Source organism: Leopardus geoffroyi, chromosome C3 (genome assembly GCF_018350155.1).
Source record: "Leopardus geoffroyi isolate Oge1 chromosome C3, O.geoffroyi_Oge1_pat1.0, whole genome shotgun sequence".
Classification (NCBI taxonomy): domain Eukaryota; kingdom Metazoa; phylum Chordata; class Mammalia; order Carnivora; family Felidae; genus Leopardus; species Leopardus geoffroyi.
Window position 1 is genome coordinate 87,417,579 of NC_059338.1, and position 26,587 is coordinate 87,444,165.

A 26,587-nucleotide genomic window follows, 5' to 3' on the forward strand; every position below is an offset into this window, starting at 1 on the left:
AACTTTGTATAACTGTAAATAACTAGTAGTAATCCCCCTCCCCCCTCCCCCCCAACCACGATCTTCTCTTATAAACTTGGCACTTCATTCTGCTCTGATGTTTGCTAGCTTTTAAATATATTTATTTGACAGAGCAAAACCCTCTTCTCCTGGTTAATTATGTCCTTGAATACAGAATAAAAGTTAGCAGTGATTTGTAGTTTTCAGTGATTTTTTTTCCATTTTATTAACTGAGTTTTTTAAAACTTGTGGTATACTATACATAACAAAATTTGCCATCTGTTTTTAGGTATACGATTCAATGGCATTAATTACGTTCACAATGTTGGGCAATCATCACAACTATTTCTAAAACTTTTTAATTATCCCAAACAGAAACTCAGTAACTATTAAGCAATAACTCCACATCCCCCCTCCCCCAGCCCCTAGTAACCTTTGAACCTACTTTCTGCTTCTATGAAGTTGCCTGTTCTTGATATTTCAAATAAGTGAAATCATACAATACTTGTCTTTTTATATCTGACTTATTTCATGTATCAAAATGTTTTCAAAGTTCATTCATGTTGCAGTATATATCAGAACTTTGTTCCTTTTTATGGCTGAATAATATATTTCAGTGTGTGTTGCAGGAGGGTAGGGGCAGTGTACCACAATTTTTTTTTTCTTCTAACAATACCCATAGCCCTCTGGTTTTGTTTTTTGTTTTATTTGAGTATAGTTGCCACACGATGTTACATTAGTTTAAGATATACAACATAGTGATTCAACAACTGTCAATTACATTTTGTTTATTCTGTTGATGGGTAGACACTTGGGTTGTCTCTTCTACCTTTTGGCTAGAAAAATGCTATACTAAACATTGGCATATAAGTATCTGAGTCTCTTTTCAGTTCTTTCAGATGTATATCTAGGGGTGGAATTACTGAATCAAAAAGTAATTCAATGTTTAATTTTTTGAGGAACCATCAAACTTTTCCACAGTGACAAACTGTTTTCCACAGTGCCTGTAACCATTTTACATTCCACCAGCAATGTACAAGGAACGGTTCCTGATTCTCCGTATCCTCACCAACACCTTTTATTTTCAGTTTTTTAAATTATTATTACTGTATTAGTAGGTACGAAGTGGTATCTTGTGGTTTTGATTTGCCTTTCTCTAATGACTAATATGTTCAGCATGTTTTATCTGGTTATTGACCATTTTTATATTTTCTTTGGAGAAATGTGTATTGAGATCTTTCTCCAGGTTTGTAATTGGGTTGCCTCCTGTTGAGTTTTAGGAGTTCTTTGTATATTCTAGGTGTTACACCCTTACCAGAGATATGATTTGCAAATACCATCGATTCTCATTATCCAGATTCTGTATGTAGAAACTTGACTACTCACTAAAATTTATTTATAACCCCCAAATCAATATTCATGGCACTTTTGTGCTCATCCACACACATATGAATGGTGGTGAAACATTTGAGTTCCAATCTGCATGTTCCCAGGTGGGGTTAAATACAAAACAAAACAAACAAAAATGATGCTTTGCCTCTTGCCTCTTATTTCAGCTCTCAGAATCTAAAGAATCATCTTTTTTGTAGTCTGTTAGTGCCACTTTTGAAGTATTTTTGTGTCTTTTGGTGGTGATTTCACTGTTTAAAATGACCCCTAAGTGTAGTCCTGATGTGCTGTCTAGTGTTTGTAAATGCAAGAAGTCTGTGAGGTGCCTTATGGAGAAAATACATGTTCGACAAGTTTTATTCAGGCATGAGTTATAGTGCTGTTGTTGGCTGAGAGTTCAATGTTAATGAATTAACAATGTATATTAAATAAGGTGTCTTTAAACAAAAGCACATGAAACAAGGTTATGTATTGACCAGTTTATGAAAAGGTTATGATCAGAAGCTCCCAGGTTCTTACCCCTAGGAGCATTTGTTCATTATTCACTAATTCAGTGTTCATGGTGACTTTATAGAACATAACTAACTATTGTAGGAGAAACGAGAATTGCCTATATTTTCTCCCTTCTGTAGATTGTATTTTCACTTTCTTGATAGTGTCCTTTGATGCACAGAACATTTTCAGTTTTGGTGAAGTTCAGTTTATTATTATTGTTGTTGTTGCTCATGCTTTTGATGTTGCTTAAGCCCCACATTGGGCATAAAGATTACCTAATAAGAAAAATTCCATTGCCAAATCCAAGGTCATGAAGATTCACTCCTACATTTTCTTCTAAGGGTTTTATGGTTACAGCTCTTATATTTAGGTCATTAATCCATTTTTTTAAATGATTATTTTTAAGAGAGAGAGAGAGAGAGAGAGGCACTGGGAGAAGGGGACAGAGGATCCGAAAGGGGCTCTGTGCTGACAGCAGAGAGCCTAATGTGGGGCTCGAACTCACGAACTATGAAATCATGACCTGAACCAAAATCGGCTAGTAACTGACCGAGCCACCCAATCACCCTGGTCATTAATCCATTTTGAGTAAATTTTTGTGTATGATGAGATAGAGGTTGAACTTCATTCTTTTGCATGTGGTAATCCAGTTATCCCAGCACCATCTGTTCAAACAACTATCTTTCCCTCATTGAATGGACTTAGCACCCTTATCAAAAATCAGTTGGCTAGGGGCTCCTGGGTGGCTCAGTTGGTTAAGTACCTGACTCTTGATTTCAGCTCAGGTCATGATCTCCCAATTCATGGGATTGAGCCCTGTGTTAGGCTCTGCACTGACAGCACGGAGCCTGCTTGGGCTTCACTCCCTCTCTCTGCCCCCCTCCACTCATTTTCTCTCTCTCTCTCTCTCTGAAAATAAACTTAAAAAAAATCAGTTGGCTGTATATGTGAAGGTTTATTTCTGGACTCTCACTTATATTCCCTTGGTCTGTATATCTATCCTTTTGCCCATGCCACACTATTTTGATTCTTTTAGATTTCCAGTAAGTTTTCAAATCAGGAGTATGAGTCCTTAACTTTCTTCTTTTTCAAGATTGTTATGTCTCTTTGGGGCGCCTTGCAATTCCAAATGAATTTGAGATTGGCTTTTCCATTTCTGAAAAAGTTATTGGAAGTTTGAATTATGAACTATGGAAGCAATTATGCTGAATCTTTAGATTGTTTTGGGTAGTGTTGACATCTTAACAATATTATATATTCCTATCTATGAACATGAGATTCCTTTCCATTTATTTATGTCTTATTTAATTTCTTTCAGCAAGTTTTATACTTTTCAGTGTACAAGATATTCTTTTAGATGCCATTGTTATTGGAATTGCTTTTTAAAAAAATTTTTAAATGTTTATTTACTTTGGAGAAAGACAGAAAGAGCACAAGCAGGGGAGGGCAGAGAGGGAGGGAAACACAGAATCTGAAGCAGGCTCCAGGCTCTGAGCTGTCAGCACAGAGTCCAACACGGGGCTCAAACCCCCAAACCATGAATAAGATCATGACCTGAGCCGAAGTCAGATGCTTAACTGAGCCACCCAGGGGCCCCTGGAATTGCTTCCTGAATTTGTTCTTCAGATTGTTTATTGCTGGTATATAGAAACAACTATTTTTAAGTTTTATTTATTTATTTTGAGAGAGAGTGGGGAAGAGAGAGCACAAGCAGGGGAAGGGCAGAGAGAGAGGGAGAGAGACAATCCCAAGCAGGCTCTGCACCAGCAGCACAGAGTCCGACACAGGGCTCAAACTCACAAACCATGAGATCATGGCCTGGGCCGAAACCAAGAGTCAGACTGAGCCACCCAGGTGCCCCACAGAAACAACTAATTTTTGTTTGTTGATCTTGTAAACTGAAATTTTGCTGAATTCATTCATTAGCTCTAGTAGTTTTCTTGTGGAATCTTTAGGATTTTCTATATATGGGATCATGTCCTCCTTAAATAGTTATAGTTTTACTCTCTTTCAATTTGGATGCCTAGTGTTCTTTTTCTCATCTAATTACTCTGGCTAGAACTTCTAATACTGTGTTGAATAGCCTGGTGAAAGAGGGCATCCTTGTCTTGTTCCTGATCATAAAGCTTTCAGTCTTGCTTTATTATTATCTGGGGTTTTTTCATGAATGTCTTTTATCATGTTGAGGAAGTTGTAGTCTTAGTGTTCTGACAGGTTTTATCGTAAGAGGGTGTTGGATTTTGTCAAAGGTCTTTTCTGGCATCAGTTGGGATGATTGTTTGGCTTTTCTCCCCTTCATTCTGTTAACATGATGTATTACATTGATTAATTTTCTTATGTTGAACCACTCTTGTATTCCTAGGATAAATCCCACTTGGTTATAGTGGGAGGGCCCTGGGAGGGGCTTTCCTGACGAAGGAAAAGGTGAGCTGAGACCTGGGAGGGGCAGGGAAGGTTGCAGCATGAAGGAAAGACTTGGGGGGTGAGGCGGGGAGGCCCATTCTGGAGAGGACCAGCCTGGTTGCAGAGCAGGATTCAATTGAAGCAATGAGATAGGGAGAGATAAAACCTTTAGAGGTGATGGATGTGTTCATCACCTCGAGTAGAGGGAAAGTTTCACAGAATATATACTTAGGTCAAAATTCATTTTAAATGTGTGCAGTTAATTGTCCAATATACCTCAATGAAGTTGTAGAAACAAAAACACTAAAAAATAAATACATACATAAAAGAGTATGAGTTGGTTTGGTAACAAACTGTAGATGGTTTTGAATGCTTGAGTAAGGATGTGTAGTTAGTAAGGTGTCAGGCTTTTTCAAAGCACCTCCAACATCTCCATTGGGCCCGGAAGGAAAGTGGTAACCTCAGACATGCATCTTGGAGTGCTGGATAAAACTTTCTCTGGCTTCACAGAACGTCTGGATTTCTGGGTAATTCCAAAAACAATTTGAAAACAACCGGTCTCCTCATCTTTGGTTGAAGCCTGTGGTCAAAGATAATATTTTGGTGTTCTGGACGGGAGTATCTTTGAGAGGTAGAAATAGAAATTGAGCAGGGCTCAAGACTGAGAGGGGTGTGGAGGTGTGTAATTTCTAAGTACAGTGAGAAAAGTCTTGTACTCTGGAAGCACCCCTGGGTCTGCAGGATGATGTACGCAAGAGGCTAGACCCTAGACCAGGGTTTCCAGACAAGACCAAAGCAAAGACCCCACACTGCCTGGCACAGTGACTGCAAATCCCACGGACTACACATATATGTCTAGTTGGCTCCCTGCCACCTCCCGGTCCCACAGCCACCCCTGAGCCACCAGCAGAGCACCAGAATCTTCAGCCTTCAGCTCTTTGAAACAGCGAGAGCTTCTCACTCTTTGGCCAGTAGGGTCTCTTGGCAGGTGACCTGGAATTGGACACACAGTGATGCTAGTCATTTTCTTCTGGGGGCTTGAATTGCCCAGGTTTCAGAAGTCATGTTGGAATGTGCACAAGCAGGGCAGAGAAAGCCATTCTGCAGAGACACAGAGAAAGAAATGAAGAGTCCCCAAGCCTCCAGAACATGAGGCAGGCAGAGCCAGCCAGTGACAGATTCAGTTCTCCAGGTCTTTCTGAAACCCTGCTATTTTGGTTTTGGGAGATAGTTGAGAACACAGACTTTGATGTCAGATAAAGTTGATTTTTAATCTGGTTTCTTTTACTCACTATCTGGGACTCTGGGCAAGTTACCTGTCAGGTCCTATTTCCTTGTCTACAAAAAATGGAAATAGTAATGTCTAATTCTGAGGGAGATATTTTGAGAGTTAATTACAAGGAAGTTAATAGAGTGCTCATAGCACAACCTAGTGCATAATAGATGCTCATAAATGTTGGCTCCTTCCCTCCCCCTCAGAAAGGACCTGACTATGTGACTTAGAACTGAGAAGTGGGCGCCTGGGTGGTTCAGTCAGTTAAGTGTCCGACTTCAGCTCAGGTCATGATCCCGAGGTTCCTGAGTTCGAGCCTCGCATCATCTGTGCTACTGGCACAGAACCCACTTCGGATCCTCTGTCTCCCTTTCTCTTCCCCAACGTGCTCTCTTTAAACAAATTTTAAAAAGAAAAAAAAAGCAAGCTGAGAAATGCTTCTGTCTGCTCCTTCTGCTATTTCCCGTCCATTCAACAAGCATTGATTGAGCAGCCCTGGGCCAAACCCTGTCTGAGGGCCGAGTTTCCAAGAGTGAAAAAGACACCATCTCTAACCTCCAACAGTCCACAGCGTCATAAATGCCACAACGGATAAAAGCATGGAGGAATTACAGGAAAGAGGAAGGACGGCTGCCTGGAGTAAGTGATCTCTACCTTGCAGTGGGGAACTCAATCACCCCCTCAGTCAAAAATCAGATTTTTATAAATAAAAATCTATAAAAACAGATTTTTATCGCAACCCACACAATCTTAAACTCTTGCAAAATTCCCTTTTACTCTTCCTAACAGTGCCTAACATCTGGCATTTCCTAAGTATGTAAATTGTATTCAATAGTTACAAAGTGCCCTTCTCTCTTCCTGGTTTACTCTCCTCTTTTTATTTATTTTTATTTTTTTCAAGTAGGCTCCACATCCAATGTGGGGCTTGAACGCACAACTCTGAGATCAAGAGTCACGTGCCCTACCCACTGAGCTAGTCATGTGCCCCTCTCCTCTTTTTAAAAATGACATTATCCAGGGGCACCTGGCTGGCTCTGTCAGTAGAACATGTGACTCTTGATCTCAGAGTTGTGAGTTCAAGCCCCACATTGAGTGTAGAGGTCACTTTAAAAAATTAAATTAAAAAAATCTTTACGGGGTGCCTGGGTGGCTCAGTCCATTGAGTGTCCAACTCTTGATTTAGGCTCAGGTCATGATCCCAGAGTTCTGGGATCAAGCCCACTTTGGACTGGGAATCATAAAGCCCCCTGCTTACGATTCTCTCTCTCTCCCTCTGCGCATTCCCCTGTGCTCTCTCTTCTAAAAGATAAATAAATAAAAAAGACAGTATCCTAAATCCTCTCTATCAGTGAGGCAGTGGTTTAAAATTGGGGTCCAGATACTGAGTCCTCAATAGTGATAGGGGCCTTTGTGCTGTTTTCATTGTTAACAAAGGCCCGATGTTAATCATGTTTAACCTTTCACCAGGCCTTCTGCAGTCCCTCACTGCTACTTCTTTGCTCTCAACTAAAATCCTAACTCACAATGAGGCAATGCCAGTAGGCTCAGGCTGGGCACAGGCTTGTATTGGCTGTTATATAGGAACTTGGATTCAAATTTTTAAAGGAAAACAAAGCAATTACTAATTAACGCAGTTTTATTGTGTGCACAAATCCTCCACAACTTTGAGGAAAAATAACTGAAAGGGTTCTTAGTGGTGAAAATGCTGGAATCCCCTGAGCTCAGAAATCTTGAGTTCAAAGGGCAAAGAACTCTCTCTTACTCATAAGCAGCAATTCTGTGGCTTCTTTACCATTGCAGGAGAAGATTTAGCTCAGGTAGTTGTTGGGCCAGGAGGAGGCAGGGGCGGGGTGGGGATGCGGGGGGTGTGAAGTGGGGGCACAGAACCCAAGAGGATTGGGTGTGCCAAAACTAAATAGCCTTTAAAAAGAAAAGGCTGAAAAAAATGATCTCTGCCTGCCTTTGCTTTGTTCTTACTTTGCTCCTGAAACAGGAATTTTGAATCAATGTGTATTACTCATTTGCTATCTGACAGGCAATTTACATGCATTATTTTAATCAATGCCCATTTGACAAATTGGATCACACTGCTAGTGAATAACTGAACCAGGATCATGAGCGCAGAGAAATCTGGTGTATGAGGCTGTTTCAACACTATGCTGTATTGCTTATTCTGCTAGAACAGGACTTCTTAACATTAGGACAAATATGCTTACCTTTTTTAGACTCTCCATTGCCTCTGGATGATGATATTATGGGTATCTTTTTTCCTGCTATTTTTCTATAATTTCTAAATTTTTCCTAATTAGTACTATAACATCGCTGGTAAGAAAACATTTTCTTCTTCTTCTTTTTTTTTTTTTTTTTTAACAGCCCTTCTATGGATGAATACATCAGTAGCTAATGTCTGCAGCCTGTCCTGATAAAGCCTTCCACTCAAGGTTGCTGGATATATGGACTGACTCTAGATTTGAGGACTGATCAGCAGAGAGATGGATTTTGAAACCTTGGGGAGTGGATTAGGTTCCCCCAGGCTAAGTTTGTGGAATAGAAAATTGGGTTGAAGATAGAACTTTGTAAGACAAATGATGGAAGAGGAACAGGTGAGTGGGGAGAAATAGGAAAACCAGGGAAAACCTGCTGTGTAATATGTCACAGTAATATTGAGCTGTAGCATATTGGCTGGTATTTTGTCAGTAATTTTGATTTTCTAGTCTCAAGGAGTATCTTGAAAGTATAAGAACTCTAGTAAATGTTAGTTTTATACTTCTGGGATTTGGTGTTTTTTCTCCAGATAAAATTAATGGTCCTTGATCGAGCATCCAGAGTAAACTTCTGTCCTCCATTCTATAAATGCGTGAATTACTCTGGTCTTTGTTATTGGTGGTGTCCCTTTTCTGGAAACATGGGGACTAGAGGTTCGTTTCTGTCTTTCCCAGCTCTTAGCCACGTAAAAATTGATCCTAAGCAACTTCTCTCTAAGGCCCAACAGCTTCATTTGCAAAGTGGGAATCATTGCGCCTTTCATAAGTTGTTAAGAGAGGATGTAAAGTGCAAAAATTGTGCTTAACACAGTGCCACAAATATCTTGAGTGGTGAAAAAAATACTACCTTTGAATTTTAAAAAGCTACCCTGGAGCCTGCTTTTTGATGCGTGCAGATGAGGATCTCTGTCCATCTCCTGAAACGGATAAGTCAAACACTCCGTTCCCGACTTCGGTCAGTTTGTGAGTCAGATAAAAATCCTAGTTCCACCGGGACTCCATGCCAGCAGCGGGCCAATTCCCGCTTTGGGCCCCTCCTCCTCCAGAGACTACAAGCCCCAGCATGCCGCTCTCTGGCCTCTGGCGGCTCCGCCCCTTCCGCATTGGCCCGCACGTGGGCGCCGCTCTAGACTCCGCCTACTCCCGAAACCCGGCGGCTGGCGCGGGATGGAGACTGGGTGCTGGTTGCTGGGGGGCGAGTTCGAGGACTCGGTGTTCGAAGAGAGGCGGGAGCGGCGGCCTGGACTGCCGGCGTCCTATCGCGCCAAGCGCTGCGAGCCGCAGGTAAGAAGGCGGGGCCTGCTGGCCTCTGTCCGGGCTGCCGGCCTCGGCCTCCGCGGGTGCCAGGCGGGGAGCTCCTGGCAGTAGTAACGCCCCGCGCCTCGCCGGGCCGCCCCTCCCGCTGCGCTGCCCCTGTCCTCACGAGACCGGTGCGTTTCCCGAGCCCCACCGGTGGGCTGGGTCCGGCGGCCCCACGCTGGCAGCGATTAACTCGTACCGGGCGTTTAGTGGGTCTCTCCAGAGGCTCGCTGACCTCACGTCGCCCCCTGCCCTGAAATCTTCAGGAACTCCGTGTGCCCACACTGATTCTGCAGCCGGGACCCTCAGAATCCGGTTCCCGCCCACTTTCCAAAACTGAACTCTTGGCCGCTCTGCAAACGGCGACGTCCCGCCCACTGGCCTGCCCATGGTCAGTGAATTCCTCCAGCCCGCGTCAGCCTCGCTCGCAGGGTCAAATCGCTCAATTATAGCCATTTCTTAGAGTGCACCTTGAATGCTGCCTCTTCCAGGAAGTCTTTTCTCATTTCCTCCTTCCAAGGAAATACGTTTGCCTTTGACTACTTTCCCCCTCCATTCAGTTTGTGTTACATCCCTTGTCAGGAGCGTCAAGCTCTTGGAGTGCTAAATGATCTCAGCAGAGTGGGTGCTTGACTTTATGTCCTCTACAGTGCCTGGCAGTTTTTGTTCATAATAGCAACTCCGTGAATGTTTTGACTTCGTAGAATATTACTTTGTGTTACTCAATGGGTGTAAATCTCACCTCACGTATAAGAACTACTGTACTATTTATCAAAAATTTAACCTGTTCCCGGCACTGTGCTAGGTTCCTTTATATGTATTGTCTTCATTTTTCTTTGAAACCGTTGTAGAGATCTCAGGCGCTCAGTGATTACGGAAATATGTTTGTTTTATTTCACTTTCCTTTTCTCCTTATCTGTACATTCTTTCAGCGTTACCTGTAGTAGTTGATCGCAGTGTAGACTAAAAACAGGAACGGGCTTGGGAAGTCATAGTGGTGCAGCATCAAAAGCTACATACGGATAGTTATGAGGTAGGATCCTGAATTCCAGCCTGGGCTTTACCACTTGCCTTTCAAGGTGTCGGTTCCTTTGTCATTTGGGGAAAATGGCATTTGCTGGTTCCCAGGGCTGTTGTGGAGTGAAGGGGGCGAGAGACTGTCAGGTGTGATGTGCTGTATGCTTAGAAAAGTCAAAACCAGGGGCGCCTGGGTGGCTCAGTCGGTTGAGCGTCCAACTTCAGCTCAGGTCACAATCTCGCGGTCTGTGAGTTCGAGCCCCGTGTCAGGCTTTGGGCTGATGGCTCGGAGCCTGGAGCCTGCTTCTGATTCTGTGTCTCCCTCTCTCTCTGCCCCTCCCCCGTTCATGCTCTGTCTCTCTCTGTCTCAAAAATAAATAAACGTAAAAAAAAAAAAAATTTAAAAAAAGGAAAAAAAAAAAAAGAAAAGTCAAAACCAAAAATCGCTTGTCTTTAGGACTTGTTTGGTATGTGATACTGCTCCTGAAGCCAGAAAGGCCTTCCTCAAGTCTTGTTGGTTTCTTTGGGTGTAACACCAGGAATTTGGGTTAGAGGATTTGTTGTCCCTGCTCAGGTTCGGTGTGCGACGGAGGTGGGCCGTATCCAGCCCTTCACCTCTTAGGGCCACCCTTGTTCACAGATCTCCCCTCCTTCCTCTCACCAGAAAAGGGTGTTTGAAGCCATCCCTGTTGTGAATTGTTGCGGGCCTGCAGGTTATGGGGGAGCATAAAGACAATCATTTGAAAGCCAGTTTTTGCGTGATCGTTTCCCAGTGGGATCATGAAAATTGGATGAAGGTTTGCAGTGAGGCAGTTGGGATTGGCGCTGTGACTGGAGAGCAGCAGAGCGCAGAGGAATTGTGGGTTCAGTACACGGACTGTTGTTGACTTACGCAGTCCTCCGGGGACAACAGAAAAACAGCAGTTGCCAGCTTTCTTCGCTGTGATGGGTGAGGCTAAGGAGAGAAACGATTTTACTAAGATAATAGGAGGGCAGGGATACCCCGGGCAACTCTTTTAGAAATGGAACCAAGCAATTTGGATGTGATGGTAGAACCATCACAAATGCAGTTGGCGTTTTAATAGCACTTACCTGGGGATAGACTACATTCAGACTCGGTGTGTTTTTCTGTGAGGAAAAGGGAGGTTGAGTTACTGCTTTGGAGCTGGAAAAACTGGCATACAGACTGCTTTTTGTTACACCTGTTTTCTCATCTTCATGTTCATGATTCACTAACCAAAAATTCCCAGTTCACTTTCCTTCTTGTCCATAAGGTTTAAATCAGTAGAAAAGGGAATAAAATATGCCAGATGGGCATTTACTCAGACTTGCTTTCTACAGGTCTTTGGCATTTGATTGCATGGAAACCTACTTTCAGCCTTAATTTCTGTCTCTTTTGGTTAGATTCTACTTTCTGCTTTTACAACATTTTCATAATAAGCACTATAAAGATAATTCTTCTTCCCTATGTCCTTTCCATAAAGAGTTGTCAACACCTGTTCTGACCACTCTAAAAATGTCTCTACAGAGAAACATGTCAGCCTAAAGAAGCATTCAAGGGACACCTGGATGGCTCAGTCAACTTAAGCGTCTGACTCTTGATTTTGACTCAGGCCATGATCTCATGGTTTGTGAGTTCAAGCCTGGCGTAGGGCTCTGTGCTGACAGTGTGGAGCCAGCTTGGGATTCTCTCTCTTTCTCTCTCTCTATTTCTTTCTCTCAAAATAAGTAAATAAACTTAAAAAACAACAACAACAACATTTGAACTGTCCTAATTAAAATGTAGCTTCCCAGGCACCACAACCCCACTTTGAAATGCTATAGATAGAACCAAATAGGCCTGTGCTTCTTTTTCAGTTGAGAGGTTCCATGTGATGAGTACGTTTGTTACTTATGATAAGTTTAATAAAAACTGAGCCATCACTAAAATCGTCGTTCTCGTCATAGGTTTTCCTGTGAGTCTCATCCTAAAAAAGGATCTTTTTTTGAGGTCTAATCAATAGTATATGGGAAATTACTTCTACTTGAGTATGAGGTGGACAGGTATCACTTAATTCTCTGTAATGTGCTATTTTCACAATTTCTAGTGGTTTTATGAAGAAACGGGGAGCAGTGATGATGTCGAAGCTCTAACTCTGAAGAAATTCAAAGGGGACCTCGCCTACAGACGGCAAGAGTATCAGGTAGAATTGAACATATCTAAGGTTGCACTGCCTGGAATAGTTTCTTGTTCTATCAGTTATAGCATATCAGTTATGAGTATGTTGTTCGTGAGGATGAATTTAGTCTTTTGTGGTAAGGGTCTGTAATCTCAGAATCCCAAATTTCTGTCCTTTTCTACATGGCTCTCTGCCATTTGTTTTGTTTCCTATAACTACAATATAGGGATCTTCTTGGGATCCTTGCAGGTCTGTTTCCCCAGGCTGTGTGTCTCCTCATTCTGTGACCCTCTAGCGCAGATGCCTCATGGGGTCAGAGGAGCAAAGCACCCAAAATGTGTAAGAAAAAGAAAGAACTAACAGTTAGGTCCCAGCTTGCTTTACATATAAAATCTCATTTCTTCTTCACAAGAGTCCCTTTGTTATTTTACTGATGAGAAAAGGAAGGCTGTATAGCAAGTTAGTGGCAGAACCAGGATTCAAACCCTGGTCTGTTTGGCCCCAGAATGCTTTCCGACCATACGGTGATACTTTCCATGGTAGTAGTGGTTATATTCTCCAGCCATCTCTTTTCTACTTTTTAGAAAATAGTACTGACAAATACTTAAGCCCTCCTTAGTTCATTGTAGAGTCCATTATAATATTACCTTCTGCCAAGAAAAAAATCATCCCTGTAACTAAATCCTTTTTTCTACTATAGTTTCACCTCTTTTTCATCCCTTCTTTTCACTTCCTTTATTTAACAAATAATATGCAGAAAGCACTGCAAGAGTACTCGAGTATCTCTGAAAAACTGCCATCTACAAATTTTGCCATGAAAAGGGATGTCCAGGAAGGCCAGGCGCGGTGTCTGGTTCACCTGGGAAGGCACACAGAAGCCCTGGAGATCGCTGCAAACTTGGTAAGTGGTTTCATTGCTTATTTTCCATTTGTTGTCCGCGGATTGTTGAATAGTTTATTTTCTAAAAAACAAAACAAAAAACTTCTTGCTTGCAGCAAAATCTGTGGGTTTGGATAAGTAGATGAAAATTGTCAATGGTGCAAGAACTTTATTATGATGAACAGTTCACAGCTCTAGACAATCACTTTCTTGTAATATTTTTTCTTTTCCTGTGTTAGGCTCAAAATTCTTCATTGCCTGAAAATCTCATTTGTAAAGGTTTTACTCTTGTTAGGAGTAAATATTCAGAGTAGAGGGATCATCAGTGACTTTTTCTTCAGTTTTTTTTTTTTTAGATTTAATTTCTCAAAATTTTTACAATGAACATGGATTACTTTTGTAAACAGGAAAAAAAGTTACCAAAAAAACCCCAAAAAACCTAAATATAAACTGAGCCAAGCCTAACAGCCTTTTTTATTTTTTTTTTTTCCTAGCCTTTTAGAATCCCTTTTTAAGGGATAAAGAAAAGCAGTTATTTGCAGTTCTAGATTCTGCTTGTTTTTGTTTTCAGGTGATGGCATTTTTGGTTTACTTCTGTTTTGTGTGGGTGTGTAAATTTTATATGGGATTGGTCTAAGTTGACCAATCTTAGTTTATAGATGGCCAGTTTACCTCCTCAGAGGGAATTAATGAGGCACTAGGGCACTGATCTTGAACCCTATGGATCAAGCCAAACAGAGGTCAGCCTAAAGTATGCATGCAATTGAGCTCGTCTCTTCCATGTCATTAGCTAAGAGAAATCCTTAAATTTGCTTGCCGATGGGGTTCATTGCCTAGTACTTCAGCCTCTTGCGGTGAGAGGAAACCTTGAAAATTGTGTGTAGAATGTGGAAAACAGCTGTGTCTTGCTCTTCTCCTAAGTGTGGGTTAATTCTGAAGCTGGAAGGTAAAATTACGTCGTTGAGGAAGTACACGGCACTGTGAACTTGGTGGAATTTAACAGTGTTCATTCTCAGTCTCCCGGGTCTACAAATTAACAACAGCTTTGGCCCTTTTAGTACTTTTTCTAGACATCAGTCACCCGTCCTTCATTCCTGTTCCGTGCTCTCCTGTCACCTCTCTCTTCCTGACATCTGCACATCTCTGTTGTGCTCCTTGTCCCCGCCTAACCCACTGAAGGCAGTGGCGGTGGCTTTAGCGTCTGGGTTATTTTTGTGGTTCCCTCCAGCTTAGTTAGTCTGTTTCTGTGGCTCAGAGAAAGATCTGTTGCCAGTCAGCAGATGCAAGGTCTCCGGAGCTTGGGATGTTACCAGGCAGGGGAAAGGACCAGGCAGAAGACCTTCAGCTCCCCTGCCAGGACTTTGGGAACTATTCATCAGGCTTCTGGGCATCTTGTTGGGGAAGGAACCAGCAGTGCAGGCCAGGGGCCTTACCCTTCCTTTGGGTCTCTTCACATGATCTCAGTGGACCCTACCGATTTATATAGTTTCTCATTTCCTGGTACCTTGTATTTTATTTTTTAAATTTCTTCCCTACTTATAGACCCTTCTCATTTGCTATTAACTCTGGTCTATTTCTGTTTGTGTCTTGGTGGCTGTTGTCCTTTCCTGTTCTGTAGGGGGACAGGCCAGAATACAGCATTGAACAAAGTAGACAGCTAGTCTTGGAGTGCCCATCAGGATATGAACATTTTATGCTCACAACTTTTTTTTTTTAATGTTTATTTATTTTTGAGAGAGAGAGAGAGAGAATATCAGAGCGCAAGCTGGAGAGGGGCAGAGAGAAAGGGAGACACAGAGTCTGAAGTCAGGCTCCAGGCTCTGAGCTGTCAACACAGAGCCCGACACAGGGCTCGAACTCACGAACCATGAGATCATGACCTGAGCCGAAGTTGGACGCTTAAGCAACTGAGCCACCCAGGCGCCCTTCATGCTCACAACTTCTAATTCACTTCTCTTCTTAATGATTTTTGGACAGAATTTGTAATGGATTTTATTTATATTTTCTTATTTCTTATTTAAATAATTTAAACATTTTAGAATAGCTGATGTACTCATGTGATAAGCTGTGGTAAGGACATTGCTTTCTGATGGTAAATGACTCTTTTTAAAATTTATGCACTCTTGGGCACCTGGGTGGCTTAGTCAGTTAAGTGTCCAACTTCGGCTCAGGTCATGACCTCACAACTTGGAGTTCGAGTCTCATGTCAGGCTCTGTGCTGACAGTGCAGAGCTTGGAGCCTGCTTCCAATTCTGTGTCTCCCATTCTCTCTGCCCCTCCCCTGCTCATGCTATCTCTTTTTCAAAATGACTAAACATTAAAAATAAATAAATAAATTTCTGCACTCTACAAACATGTATTTCAGTCCCACCCCGTGCCCGGCTCTAGGTTCAATGCTAAGGTGACAGATGGAGCATATAAATACCTTGTGCATATACTGTTCACCAAGTAAACACATGTCTGCTCTTGGAAAGTACCCTTGAGGCGCCTGGGTGGCTTAGTCAGTTAAACATCCAACTCTTGATCCAGCTCAGGTCTTGATCTCAGGGTTGTGAGCTCAAGCCTTGCATTGGGCTCCATGCTGGGCATGAAGTCTACTTTAGATAAATAGAAAGAGAGAGGGAAAGAGCCCTTTATTCTGTGACTTCTAGTGTGACTTGTAGCTCTGCTGCTTACTAGCTGGGTGACTTCAGGCAGGTTCTCTAACTTTTCTGTTGGGACTCAGTTGCCTCATCTATAAAATGGGGATAATAATGGAATCTATTTTAAAGGATCATCATGTCGGGCGCCTGGGTGGCTCATTCGGTTGAGCATCCGACTTTGGCTCAGGTCATGATCTCGCAGTTTGTGAGTTCGGGCCCCGCGTTGGGCTCTGTGCTGACAGCTCGGAGCCTGGAGCCCGCTTCGGATTCTGTGTTTCCTTCTCTCTCTGCCTCTCTCCTGTTCATACTCTGCCTCTCTCTGTCTCTCAAAAATAAATAAATGTTAAAAAAAAAAAAATTTAAAGGATCATCATGAGGATTAAATGAGTAAAGCACTTAGAATAGTACCTGGTACATGTTAGGACTCAATAAATATTAACTGTCTTCATCATTATTGCATTTCAGAAGGAGTTGCATTATTCTGGAAAAATCACACAAAGTCATTTATTTTTAATTAATTAATTAATTAATTAATTTAAAGCAGGTTTCACGCCCAGGTGGGCCTGGGCAGCCCAGTCAGTTAAACATCCAACTCTTGATTTCGGCTGAGATCATGATCTCGCGGTTTGTGAGATCGAGCCCTGAGTCGGGCTCCATGCTGAGTGTGGAGCTTGCTTGGGATCCTCTCTTTTACTGTGTGTATCTCTCTCTCTCTAAAAAAAATAAAAAAAAAATAGACTTTATACCCAGCTTGTATGGAGCCCAGTGTGGGGCTCAGGACCCTGAAATCAAGACCTGAGCTGACAGGGCACCTGAGTGGCTTAGTCAGTTAAGCGTCTGACTTCAGATCAGGTCACAATTTCATAGTTTGTGAGTTTAAGCCCCACATCGGGCTCTGTTCTGACAGCTCAGAGCCTGGAGTCTGCTTCGGATTCTGTGTCTCCCTCTCTCTTTGCCCCTCCCCTGCTCTCACACTCTCATGTTCTCTCTCAAAAAATAAATAAACATTTAAAAAAAAAAAAAAAAGGACCTGAGTTGAGATGAAAAGTTGGACACTTAACCGACTGAGTCACCCAGGTGCCCCCATACAGTCATTTAAATGAATTTAATTTCCAGAGAGGTATTTACTACCTGTGCTATAAAAACTCTCCCATCAAAATCATGGTTTGTATGTAACAGCCTCTACCCCAACATACATTCTTAATATGAAATGTTATTAAACAGCATAAAGCACTTAGACTACTTGTAGAAGAAAGGTAGCTTCTCTCAAAGTCTCTTGTTCTCCTTATACATAGAAGACATGAAGACGTATTACTTAGTTAAAATATCTGTTAGTTCCGAGGTGCTATGTTCTCTGTTAGGAATTCAGCATTGAACACTAAAACCTTTTGGGGGAGAAAAAAAGAGTCAAAACAAAAACCAGACTCTTAATTATAGAGAACAATCTGATAGTTATCAGAGGGGAGGGGTGGGCGATGGGTGAGATAGATGAAGGGGATTAAGGAATGCACTTGTGATGAGCACAGGGTGATGTACTCCTGAAACTAATACAACACTGTATGTTAACCAACTGGAATTAAAATAAAGCTTACAGTAAAAAAGGCAAAGAAAATTGTAGAAGTTTCTGAAGGAAGAACTTTAGGAAAGAATTTTATGTGTGGTCAGGACTAAGGTTGAAATAGATGAGTTTTAAAAAGTAAAAAAAAAAAATGGAACCTAATGTTTAGGAAGGACAGAATACTAAACAATGGTAATAAAACCAGATGTATTCTGTCATCGAGAAGGTGCAGTATCTCTAAATAGGTTGCATGGAGCTTTATTTTCTATATCCTCACATAATGTGTAAATATTTGGAATCCTCCCGAAGCTTTCCCTCTCTGGCCTGTTTCTTCAGTCTGCATACTGGGTAGTTTTACTTGTATTTCTTGCTCAGTGTAATTCTTTGCAGGAGCTTGATCCGGAGGCTAGGAGGACCAGGTTTTCTTTAGACTTAAAGTTAACTGAAAGGTAATTTTAGTCTGCCATCTGCTCTTTATAGACTTTAACTTAGAAAAAGAAGCCTGTTTTCCCTAACCCACAGGGCTTTTGCCATATGGCAAGTTAGGCAAGAGGTGGTAACTCTGGTTAAAGAGACTTGAAAAGGATTTTCTGATCAGAAGGAAACCAAGCAACCCCTTCTGGCCAAAAATAATTGACCTTCGTAATAGTTACCAGGGACGGCATTTGGATTCAATTATGACGCATCATGAAGCACTGAGAGCTTCAGGGCTATCCTGTTTAAGATGTCTAAGCCAAGTCAGATTTGGAAATGGAATCCATTCGAATCCTCAAGGAAATTACCATTTGGAGTTTTAGAAAGCCTGGAATATTAAAATGGAACCATTAGCCCAGGGTACAAAAAAGTTGGCTTGGGTCTTTCAGCTACCTGGCTGAAGACAATAAAGATTACAATAAAACTTGAAGATCAACTGACATTTATGTTTTTGATGCTGAATTTTGTCAGGACATTGTCCCGGGAATTATGTTATGGTTATGACAAGAATGTTTGGGAATTTCTGATGGTTATTGGTAGGTAGTATATGTTTCTCTACGTTTACAACTTCAAACTTCGTTCTCTCTCCTAGCTGCTGAAAGATAATTCTGATTTACAACATATGCAACTTGGGTTTTTAGGCATCTCCATTTTCACATGGAAAAGATTCTGCTGTTTCAAGTTTTTAACTTTGGGGGCACCTGGCTGGCTCAGTCAGTGGAGCTGTGGTTCGGGCCTCACATGGGGTGTAGAGATTACTTAAAAATAGAATCTTAAAAAAATAATAAAGTTTTTAACTTTTTTTTTCTCCCTAGGAAAATAAAGCAACTAATACAGACCATTTAACCACTGTGCTCTACCTCCAATTTGCTATTTGTTCAAGTCTGCAGAACTTGGAGAAAACAATCCTCTGCCTACAGAAACTGATTTCTTTGCATCCTTTTGATCCTTGGAACTGGGGCAAATTGGCAGAGGCTTACCTGAGTCTGGGGCCAGCTCTGTCAACATTGTGTGCGTCATCTCAAAAACAGAACAGTTTTACCTCCAGTGACAAAACCATCAAATCCTCCTTTACACACTCAGGAAAAGACTGTCTTTTGTGTTTTCCTGAAACGTTGCCTGAGAGCCCTGTGTTTTCTGGGGAAGCAAGCAGCAGTAATAACCAGAAGAATGAGAAAGCTATGAAAAATATTCAGGACTGTGTGGCAGAAAAGAGAGAAGCAGTGTTGCTAGAGACTCAGATGAAAGCGTGTGCCTCCTTTATACGAACCAGGTAAATGAAGAATAGATTAAACACCACATGGTACTAAGCCTAGAGTAAAGGTATTATTTTTTAATTTTAAGCTTTAGAAAGTTCTAGGCGGGACATTTGGTAGATTTTTGAGATTTTTCTCCTATAGTCTAGGTGAATCTTTTGAACTTGTCCTTTTAGTATGTAAGATTTAGATACAAACCTATATTTGCTCGAGAATATGATTTGTGTCATTACTCAAGATAAAATGTTAAAGCTATGAAACAGTAAAATTAAGAAAAGAAAATTAAATGCATAAAACATTGACAAAGGGGAAGAGGTATTTTAAACCAGGAATTTTTCACCGGTAGGTTCCACAGAAATCTGCAGACAAAAAAATCTGCTCTTGTGTTTGAATCACTATTAATAATATGAATAAACAATATTTAACTCATTCTACAGAGAATTCCCATGGTTTAGGTACTCTGAACACTTTAAATCCATAGTAATAAGAGTTTAAGGAAAAGGGGAGCATACACTTTACCAATTCCGTAATTTATGAGAGAAACAGATTTGCTGAAGTCTCAAACGGTGCCAAAAAACAGAGTGGTGTGGTGGTTGTTGTTATTTTTAACTCTGGAGAATTCAAGAAATACTGATTAACAGTGAGGCTTACTGAAAAGTGTATCTGTTTGGCAGATTTTAAACTTTATTCAGCAGATTTCTAGTCTTGACTATGTTACTTTTAATTCAGAAGTACATTGAATGGCAGTGGTGTGCCAGGCACCTGCCTGAGGCTGGGCTCATAAAGATTGTTCAAGAAAGAGGCCCTTTCTTTCCACCACTCGCTGTGTGCTGTGCTGAGGGAAACACTGTATCGTCAGTGACAGGTGGCACAGGTGCTAACGGGGTGTCAGTAGTGTGAGCAGAACCTCGTGGGCCGGCGACGGGAGCGGTTCGGTGTAGCAGGAAGAAGGAAGCCTTTGCAGGGGCAGTGACGCCTCTGCTGAATGTTTCTGGGCACCTCGGTCAGCTGTACAGAGAAATGGGTACCACGTGGTTCGCATACGCCGTTTCACGTCCGTGCGCACCACTGCCCAGGGCGGGTGTTGGATTCCCACCCTGGAGACTAGGAGACTAACGTAGAATTCTGCCCAGAGTGGCACAGCTATGAAGTGCTGCCGTGACCTTGACCCAGGCCTCTGACCCCAGAGCTTGTGTTCTTTCCAGGGTATCTTGCCGACTCCATGCAATATTCCCCAGCTGAGAAGAGGCACGCTGGGTAAAGAGAAAGAAAGGGGGGTTCATGGGGTGGAAGCACTGTGTGGCACAGTGTGGTCACGCGGTCTGCTGCGGTGACAGAGCATTGATGGTGGAGCCAGAGAGGCAGGCTGGAGACCACGAGCCCGGGATGGCATAGTGAGGGGGGGGGGAGGGGGAGGGGTTTTGGGGGCAGAGCTCATTGTAAGCACCTAATAAATTGTTACTGAGTGAACGAATCTGGACTCCTCTACTTGTTAGCTGTCTGACCTTGCACAAATTAAACTCTCGGACCTCCGGTTTCTTCATCTTCACCTTCGTGGAGAAATGGGGAAATGCCTTCTTGGTGGGGTTGTGAGAGTGAGTGTCTGAAGGACTTGGTATAGTGCACACTGTGTGGTGAGCATTTGGTAAAGGTTGTACTTCTACTGGCATAAGATGTTAAATGTCATCTTAAAGAATTTGGTTCTTAAGCTGAAGGCCTGTATTTGAGTAGTATTTGAAAGTTTTAAATGTCCCAAGTGGTGTGACAAGAGCTGTGATTTCAAGAGTGAATCTGGTGGCTGGAGGCTGTATTAGAAGAAGGAGTTGGGATCCTGGGATGCCATGAAGGAGCTGTGGCGTCATCAGTGGGTGGCAGTGAGGACCTGACCTGGGACAGTGCGGTGGTAAGAAGAGGAAATGAGCATCACTGCAGGAAGGAATAGACAGGACTTGGGGACCAGCTGAGGCTGTGGGAAAGACAGGGAGGGAAGAGGGGAGCGGAGGAGTCCAAGACGAGTCAAGACTCTACCTTGGGTAGATGGGTAGGTGCTGAGACGTAACACACAGGAGGAAGAGCAGAGCAGACTAAGGGTGGAATTAAGATTTTGGTTTAATGTGCTGAGATTCAGGTGCCCGTAGGACACCCAACTGGAGCTTTTCACCAGGAGGAGTTGAGCTCAGAAGAAGGGAGCTAGAGATGAAGGAGATTAGCAACCGGATGGTGAGAAGTCAGGTCTGAACGCCTCTGAGGAGATTTGACACTGAGGAGGTCATTTGTGGCCTTTGAGAAGGCAGCTTCAGTAGTGGTGGGTGACAAGGCAGATGGCAGAGGGCTAAACAAACATGACACGAAGGAGCGAACGTAAGTTGTATTTTCGAGTACTTTCAGGAGCAAGAGGGAGAAAGCAAGTACATAAGAGATCAAAGGAGTGACAAATGTCCATGCTTCCAGAGGCCAGTTGGTACCGTAAGCAGGTTTGAGTGAGTCAGGGGAATGTCGGTCAAGGCATGCTCTTCACCACACTCTCCAGTGACCTCCAGCTGCACCTACGTAAATGCTGTGGTGCTTTCCACGGGCTGTGAAATGTTATGGAATTGGCCTTGCCTTTCTTCTCCTCATTCACTAGTTTTCTTCTCTCTGGTCTAGCCACGGTGATCTCCAAGGTTTTCAAACATGTCAAGCTAATGCATGTGTCAGGGCTCCTTCCCCCAGATAGATATTCTTGTGGCTGGCTCGTTATTTGGGTCTTAGCTTGAGTGGAAACTCAGAAAAGCCTTCCTTCACTGCCTAAAATCGTCTTATTTATTTGTGATCTCTCGTCTTCCATTCCATGGAACGGGCACCTGTCCGTCTGTTGTGCTCACCAGTTTCTCCTAATGCTTAGAGTAGTGAGCGGTCCATTCTTTAAGACATGAAATGAACAAACAGGAGAGCTGAATGCTTCTGGGAATAGCAGTAGGGACCAGTCAGGTTTGAGGGGAACTGGAAAAATCTACACATTCGATATTTAAAAAAACAATGAAGTGGGGCGCCTGGGTGGCTCAGTGGAGCCTGGCTCTTGATTTTGGCTCAGGTCATGATCTCTCAGTTCGTGAGATCAGGCTCTGCTTTAGGCTCTGTGCTGACAGTGTAGAACCTGCTTGGGATTCTGTCTCTTTCTCTCTCTCTCTGTCTCTCTCTGCTCCTCCCCTGCTTGTGCTCTCTTTCTCTCAAAATAAGTAAATAAACATAAAAGCAATTTTTTAAAGAAGAGGGGATATGTTGTCTAAAAATATTTAAATAAATAATAAAAAACAATGAAGAGAAGGGGCCACGTGGGAGGACAGGAGGGAGGAGGAAAGAGAAGACCAGGTTATGATCATGATGGGAAAGTTAGCAGTGAGACAGTTGCAAAGTGGTCACCAGAGGCTCATCAGAGATTTGACCCTGCTTTGGGTAATTGAAGTACACTGGAGAATCTAATTAGTCCTTGAGGTCAAGTTGCTGTGGGTTCTGGGAGATTGAAGGGTCACAGAACACTGACTTCAAAGGAACACATCCCAGCACTTTGTGGGGAGGAGCCTTTGATTGGGAAGCTTGTCCTTTTCACTCCAAATTGTTTGTGCTTTCAATCACTTGACTCCTACAGGAAGCCCTTTGAGGTTTCGCTTTCTAAAGATTTCTTTGAGAAGCTTTAGTCTGTGAATTTTAGAAAAGATGACTCTCCAAGGCAGTTTGCTCAAGTAAGAAGCTTTAGGGATTCAAATGAAGGTGAGTGCATTCCAAGCCTGGTAGGACTCCCATCCGGCAGCATGCCTGTGCTCTCTGGGAACATTCCCTCACTGCTTTCCCTTACCTGTGCCCACACGTTGGGACTTCTGTTTTTCAGGCTTTTGCTTCAGCTCACCCAGTCTCAGCAAACCTCGTTTGCTTTGGAGAGGAATTTAAGGACTCAGCAGGAAATTGCAGATAAAATGAAAGAGTTCGGCTTCAAAGAAGACACTTTGCTGTTGATAGCTGAGGTGAGTGTTCACATAAACCCCTAGGGCTTTATGTGAACCGAGGCATCAGAGGTATTTTTCCTGGCTCTGGTACCGTTTTTAAAAAAAACAGCCAAATCTCATCTACTAAAAGGACGCTTTCTCCCTGCTTTACATGCCGTTTGATCACTTAATCCCCAAAAGCGGCCTCTTCGTCATCTTTCTCCTGCAGCATGCTAGAAGCAAGGGCTCAGTTTCATTTTCTTGTTGGTACTTGTTAGTACATGCCTGCCTGAACACCATAAATGCCCCCAAATTGTTTTTTGAGTGCTGTTTAAACGAATGAATATTGACATTCTTGCAGCATTTCTGCGCTTTTTTACCTCCGTTTGTTCTCCTGACACTCTTAACGGCCTATGGGACAGGTGGAGCTGGGAGTGACACCTGTTGGGACAGGTTGGGACCTGCCTAAGGCCAGATTTTAAGCGGCAGAGCTAGACTGAAACCCATCCGGCTGCAGGTCCATTTTCTTTCTGCTCCACCTTCCTACTACCTCGATGGTTGAGAAATTCAAATGTCAGGGTTTTTTTTTTTTTTTTTTAACCTTCATTAGCTTTTTTAAAAATATGATGTTGAAATTTCTTAAGATAGAATTTGGAGATTATCTGTGTTTGTATTCAAGTTATTCACACTAGTTCCCTTTAGTATGAAATTGAAATTGACAGTTCAGGTACGTATCCCATGAAAGACCTTCTATCCATATCCATCCTAATGTCTCTCTTTCAAGAAACACTTACTGCATATCTAGATTGCCAGGCTCCCTCCTTCTCCAAGCTAAGCCCCCACTTGGACCCTGTTTTCCCTCTGGTGGGACCACGCCCCTCTATCTGTTCTCTCTGAGCCTTTTTCAACCTTTCCCCTTCCATGGGCCCTTTTCCTTGAGCCCACAGATGTGTGCGGATAGCCTGTCCCTCCTAAGTTTACTGTAGCCTTTCCTTGCTCTTTGTTTTCCTTCATCTTTCTGGGGTATTTATACCTACTGACCACTCACTTTTTGTTCCCTCTTCTCTTTACTTCCAGAGGCCACACCAGTCTGGTTTTCTCCTGAATTCTTGATATTCCTCTGCCTCTTGGGACTTCTGGTTTCCTTTGTGTCTTAAGTAACAACATTCTCTGAGGTTCCACTTAGGTTCTCTCTCCTCTCTGCCTGTCTCCCACAGAAGTCCTAACCCCACTCACGGTTTTAGCTGTCACCTCCTGGTTGATTACCCTCCACTCTGTGTCCCTGGTCCCATCTTAAACACTCAGACTAGTTACCTACTGAGTATTAATCTGAAATTGCTGATATCCTCCTGTCATTTCAAGTACAAAGTGTCTAAAGTGGAGCTGCTCATCAAAACACTTTCCAGTCAGTCTTCTGTCAGTACCAAGCAGAGAGGAGTTGGAGAAAACCATCTCTGCGTTCTAGACTTCATTCTTTTCATCAGTCCTGTCTGTCATTCTTCTTTTACCCAGACCTGGGACCTCACCAGCTGTGGGTCTTGTCTTCTCCAGTCTCATCTCTAGGGGGCACTCAGCCCACCCTTCCTTCAGGTCACCTTTCATTTCTCTGGCACCGCCAGCACCCTCATCCTTGTCACTTCATGCTTGGCTCACAGTGACCTCCTGGTTCATCTCTCCTCGCTTCCTTGCTTTCTCCCCTCAGATCTGTCTTAAGCGTTGCTGCTACCAGGTATCTCACAGCATTGCTTTGAACGTGTTACCAGATGCCCAAAAACTAAAGTTGTCTCCACCATCACCTCAGAGGTCAGGTCTAATTTAGGCGCCTTCCAGAGAGTAACCCCAAACTTAGGATCTAGTAATTCCTTACACAGATCTCGTACATCCTTTAGACTGATCTGCACATCTAACAGACTTGTCATAGGTTTTCTCATCTCCACCAATTTACTATATTCCCATCCTCAAAGACCCCACTGAAGTCCCGCATCCTCTAGGAAGCTTTCCCTGAATGTCCCTGTCTGTGGCAATGGCTCCCTCTGAGCTCAGGTAGAGTGAATCCTTGAATAGATAGCTCTTTGCCCCCCTCCCCCCCAAAAAAGCCAAACAAGAATATATCTTATCTTTTCAACTAGGTTTTAGATTTCCTTATAAGGAAAAATATAAGGCATCTTTACAAGATGTCTTAAACATCTTCATATTCTTTGCGGTGCTTGACGTATCTGTGGACTGAGTGGAATGGTCGTTCTCCATCTGCACAACGCATGTGAAGTATCTGTGGAGCTTTTTAAGAAAGACAGGTGTCTGGGCTCTCATTGGGATTATAATGTACATTTCACTATGTGCTCTTTTAAGTTTACTTTGTGACATGAGTAGGATCCCGTGTCCTTAAATGTCCTTTCATTTCATACTTTTTTCTCCTTTTTAGAGTTGTTTTATTTGAATTAGGATCCATATAAGGTCCACAGACTGTATTTGGTCTTCTGTCTCTTATGTCTCTTTCGTTCTGTAGTAGCTCCCCTTCTCTGCTTTTTTAACATAAAAAAAATATACGTGACCTAAAATTTACCATCTTAATCATTGTTTAGTATACAATTCAGTACTTACATGCACAGTGTTGTGCAACCATCACCACTATTTCCAAAACTTTTTCGTCATTCCAAAGAGAAATTCTGTAACCATTAAGCAATAATTCCCATTCCCCCTCCCTTCGACAGCTGGTGACCTCTAATCTACTTTCTGTGTCTATGATTTGCCTGTTCTAGATGTTTCAAATAGTGGAATCATATAATATTTGCCCTTTTATATCTGGCTTATTTCACTTAACATAATGTTTTCGAGGTTCATCCATTCGTAGCAGGTGTCAGAACTTCATTCCTTTTTGTGGCTGAATCATACTCCATTGTGTGCACATATGTGCCACATTTTGTTTATCTGTTCAGCTGTTGATGGGCATTTGCATCATTTCCACCTTTTGGCTCTTGTGAATAATACTGCCATGAACATTGGCATACAAGTATCTGTTTGAGTTCCTGACTTAAAATCTTTTGGATATATACCTAGGAGTGGAATTTGCTAAGTCATGTGGTGATTCTGTGTTTAACTTTTTGAGGAACTGCCAAACTGTACTTTTCACTTTGTATTCTGTTATTTTTACCTAACATTGTGACATAATCATGACCCCGTGTCTGTAAATACTGTTTGAGTATGTACTTTTTGATGGCCGGATAGTAGTCTAACTAGCTTTTGATGAGCTATCATTTATTTATTTAAGTCCTCTATATTGAGCATTTTTAGCAAATATCAAGTACCTATTTTAATAAGTCTTTGCAAAATAAATCATTGTATGTATTTGTCCCTTTTAGAATAGATTACTGGAAACAGAATCACTAGGCTAAAGTATAGTTTAAAGACTTGAAGCTCATTTCCAAATTGTGATTCAGAAAGGTTGGTTCACTTTATATATCCTGTATGAGAATACTGATTTCCCTTCTCCAGTCCTAGATACTAGGTTGCACCATG

At 42.4% G+C, this 26,587-nt stretch overlaps 1 protein-coding gene across 7 annotated transcripts in view; it reads left to right on the plus strand.

The window, feature by feature from the left end:
• Positions 1 to 8,934: 8,934 nt before the first annotated feature.
• The window catches only part of CC3H8orf76 (chromosome C3 C8orf76 homolog), a 37,016-nt gene continuing 19,363 nt past the window's right edge, over positions 8,935 to 26,587 (plus strand). For 3 of the 7 annotated variants that reach the window (XR_006706248.1, XM_045453767.1, XM_045453768.1), the window contains exons 1-5: positions 8,940 to 9,108; positions 12,228 to 12,323; positions 13,057 to 13,200; positions 18,669 to 19,126; positions 22,978 to 23,110. Coding sequence is in view for 6 of the 7 variants with exons in the window: in XM_045453767.1 (XP_045309723.1) it covers positions 8,992 to 9,108; positions 12,228 to 12,323; positions 13,057 to 13,200; positions 18,669 to 19,126; positions 22,978 to 23,110 (948 nt within the window). In the remaining variant the exon portion in view is untranslated. Of the gene's footprint in view, positions 9,109 to 9,274; positions 9,515 to 12,227; positions 12,324 to 13,056; positions 13,201 to 18,668; positions 19,127 to 22,977; positions 23,111 to 26,587 lie in introns of those variants that run through there. The other 4 variants (XM_045453763.1, XM_045453762.1, XM_045453764.1 and 1 more) reach the window with 4 other exon arrangements.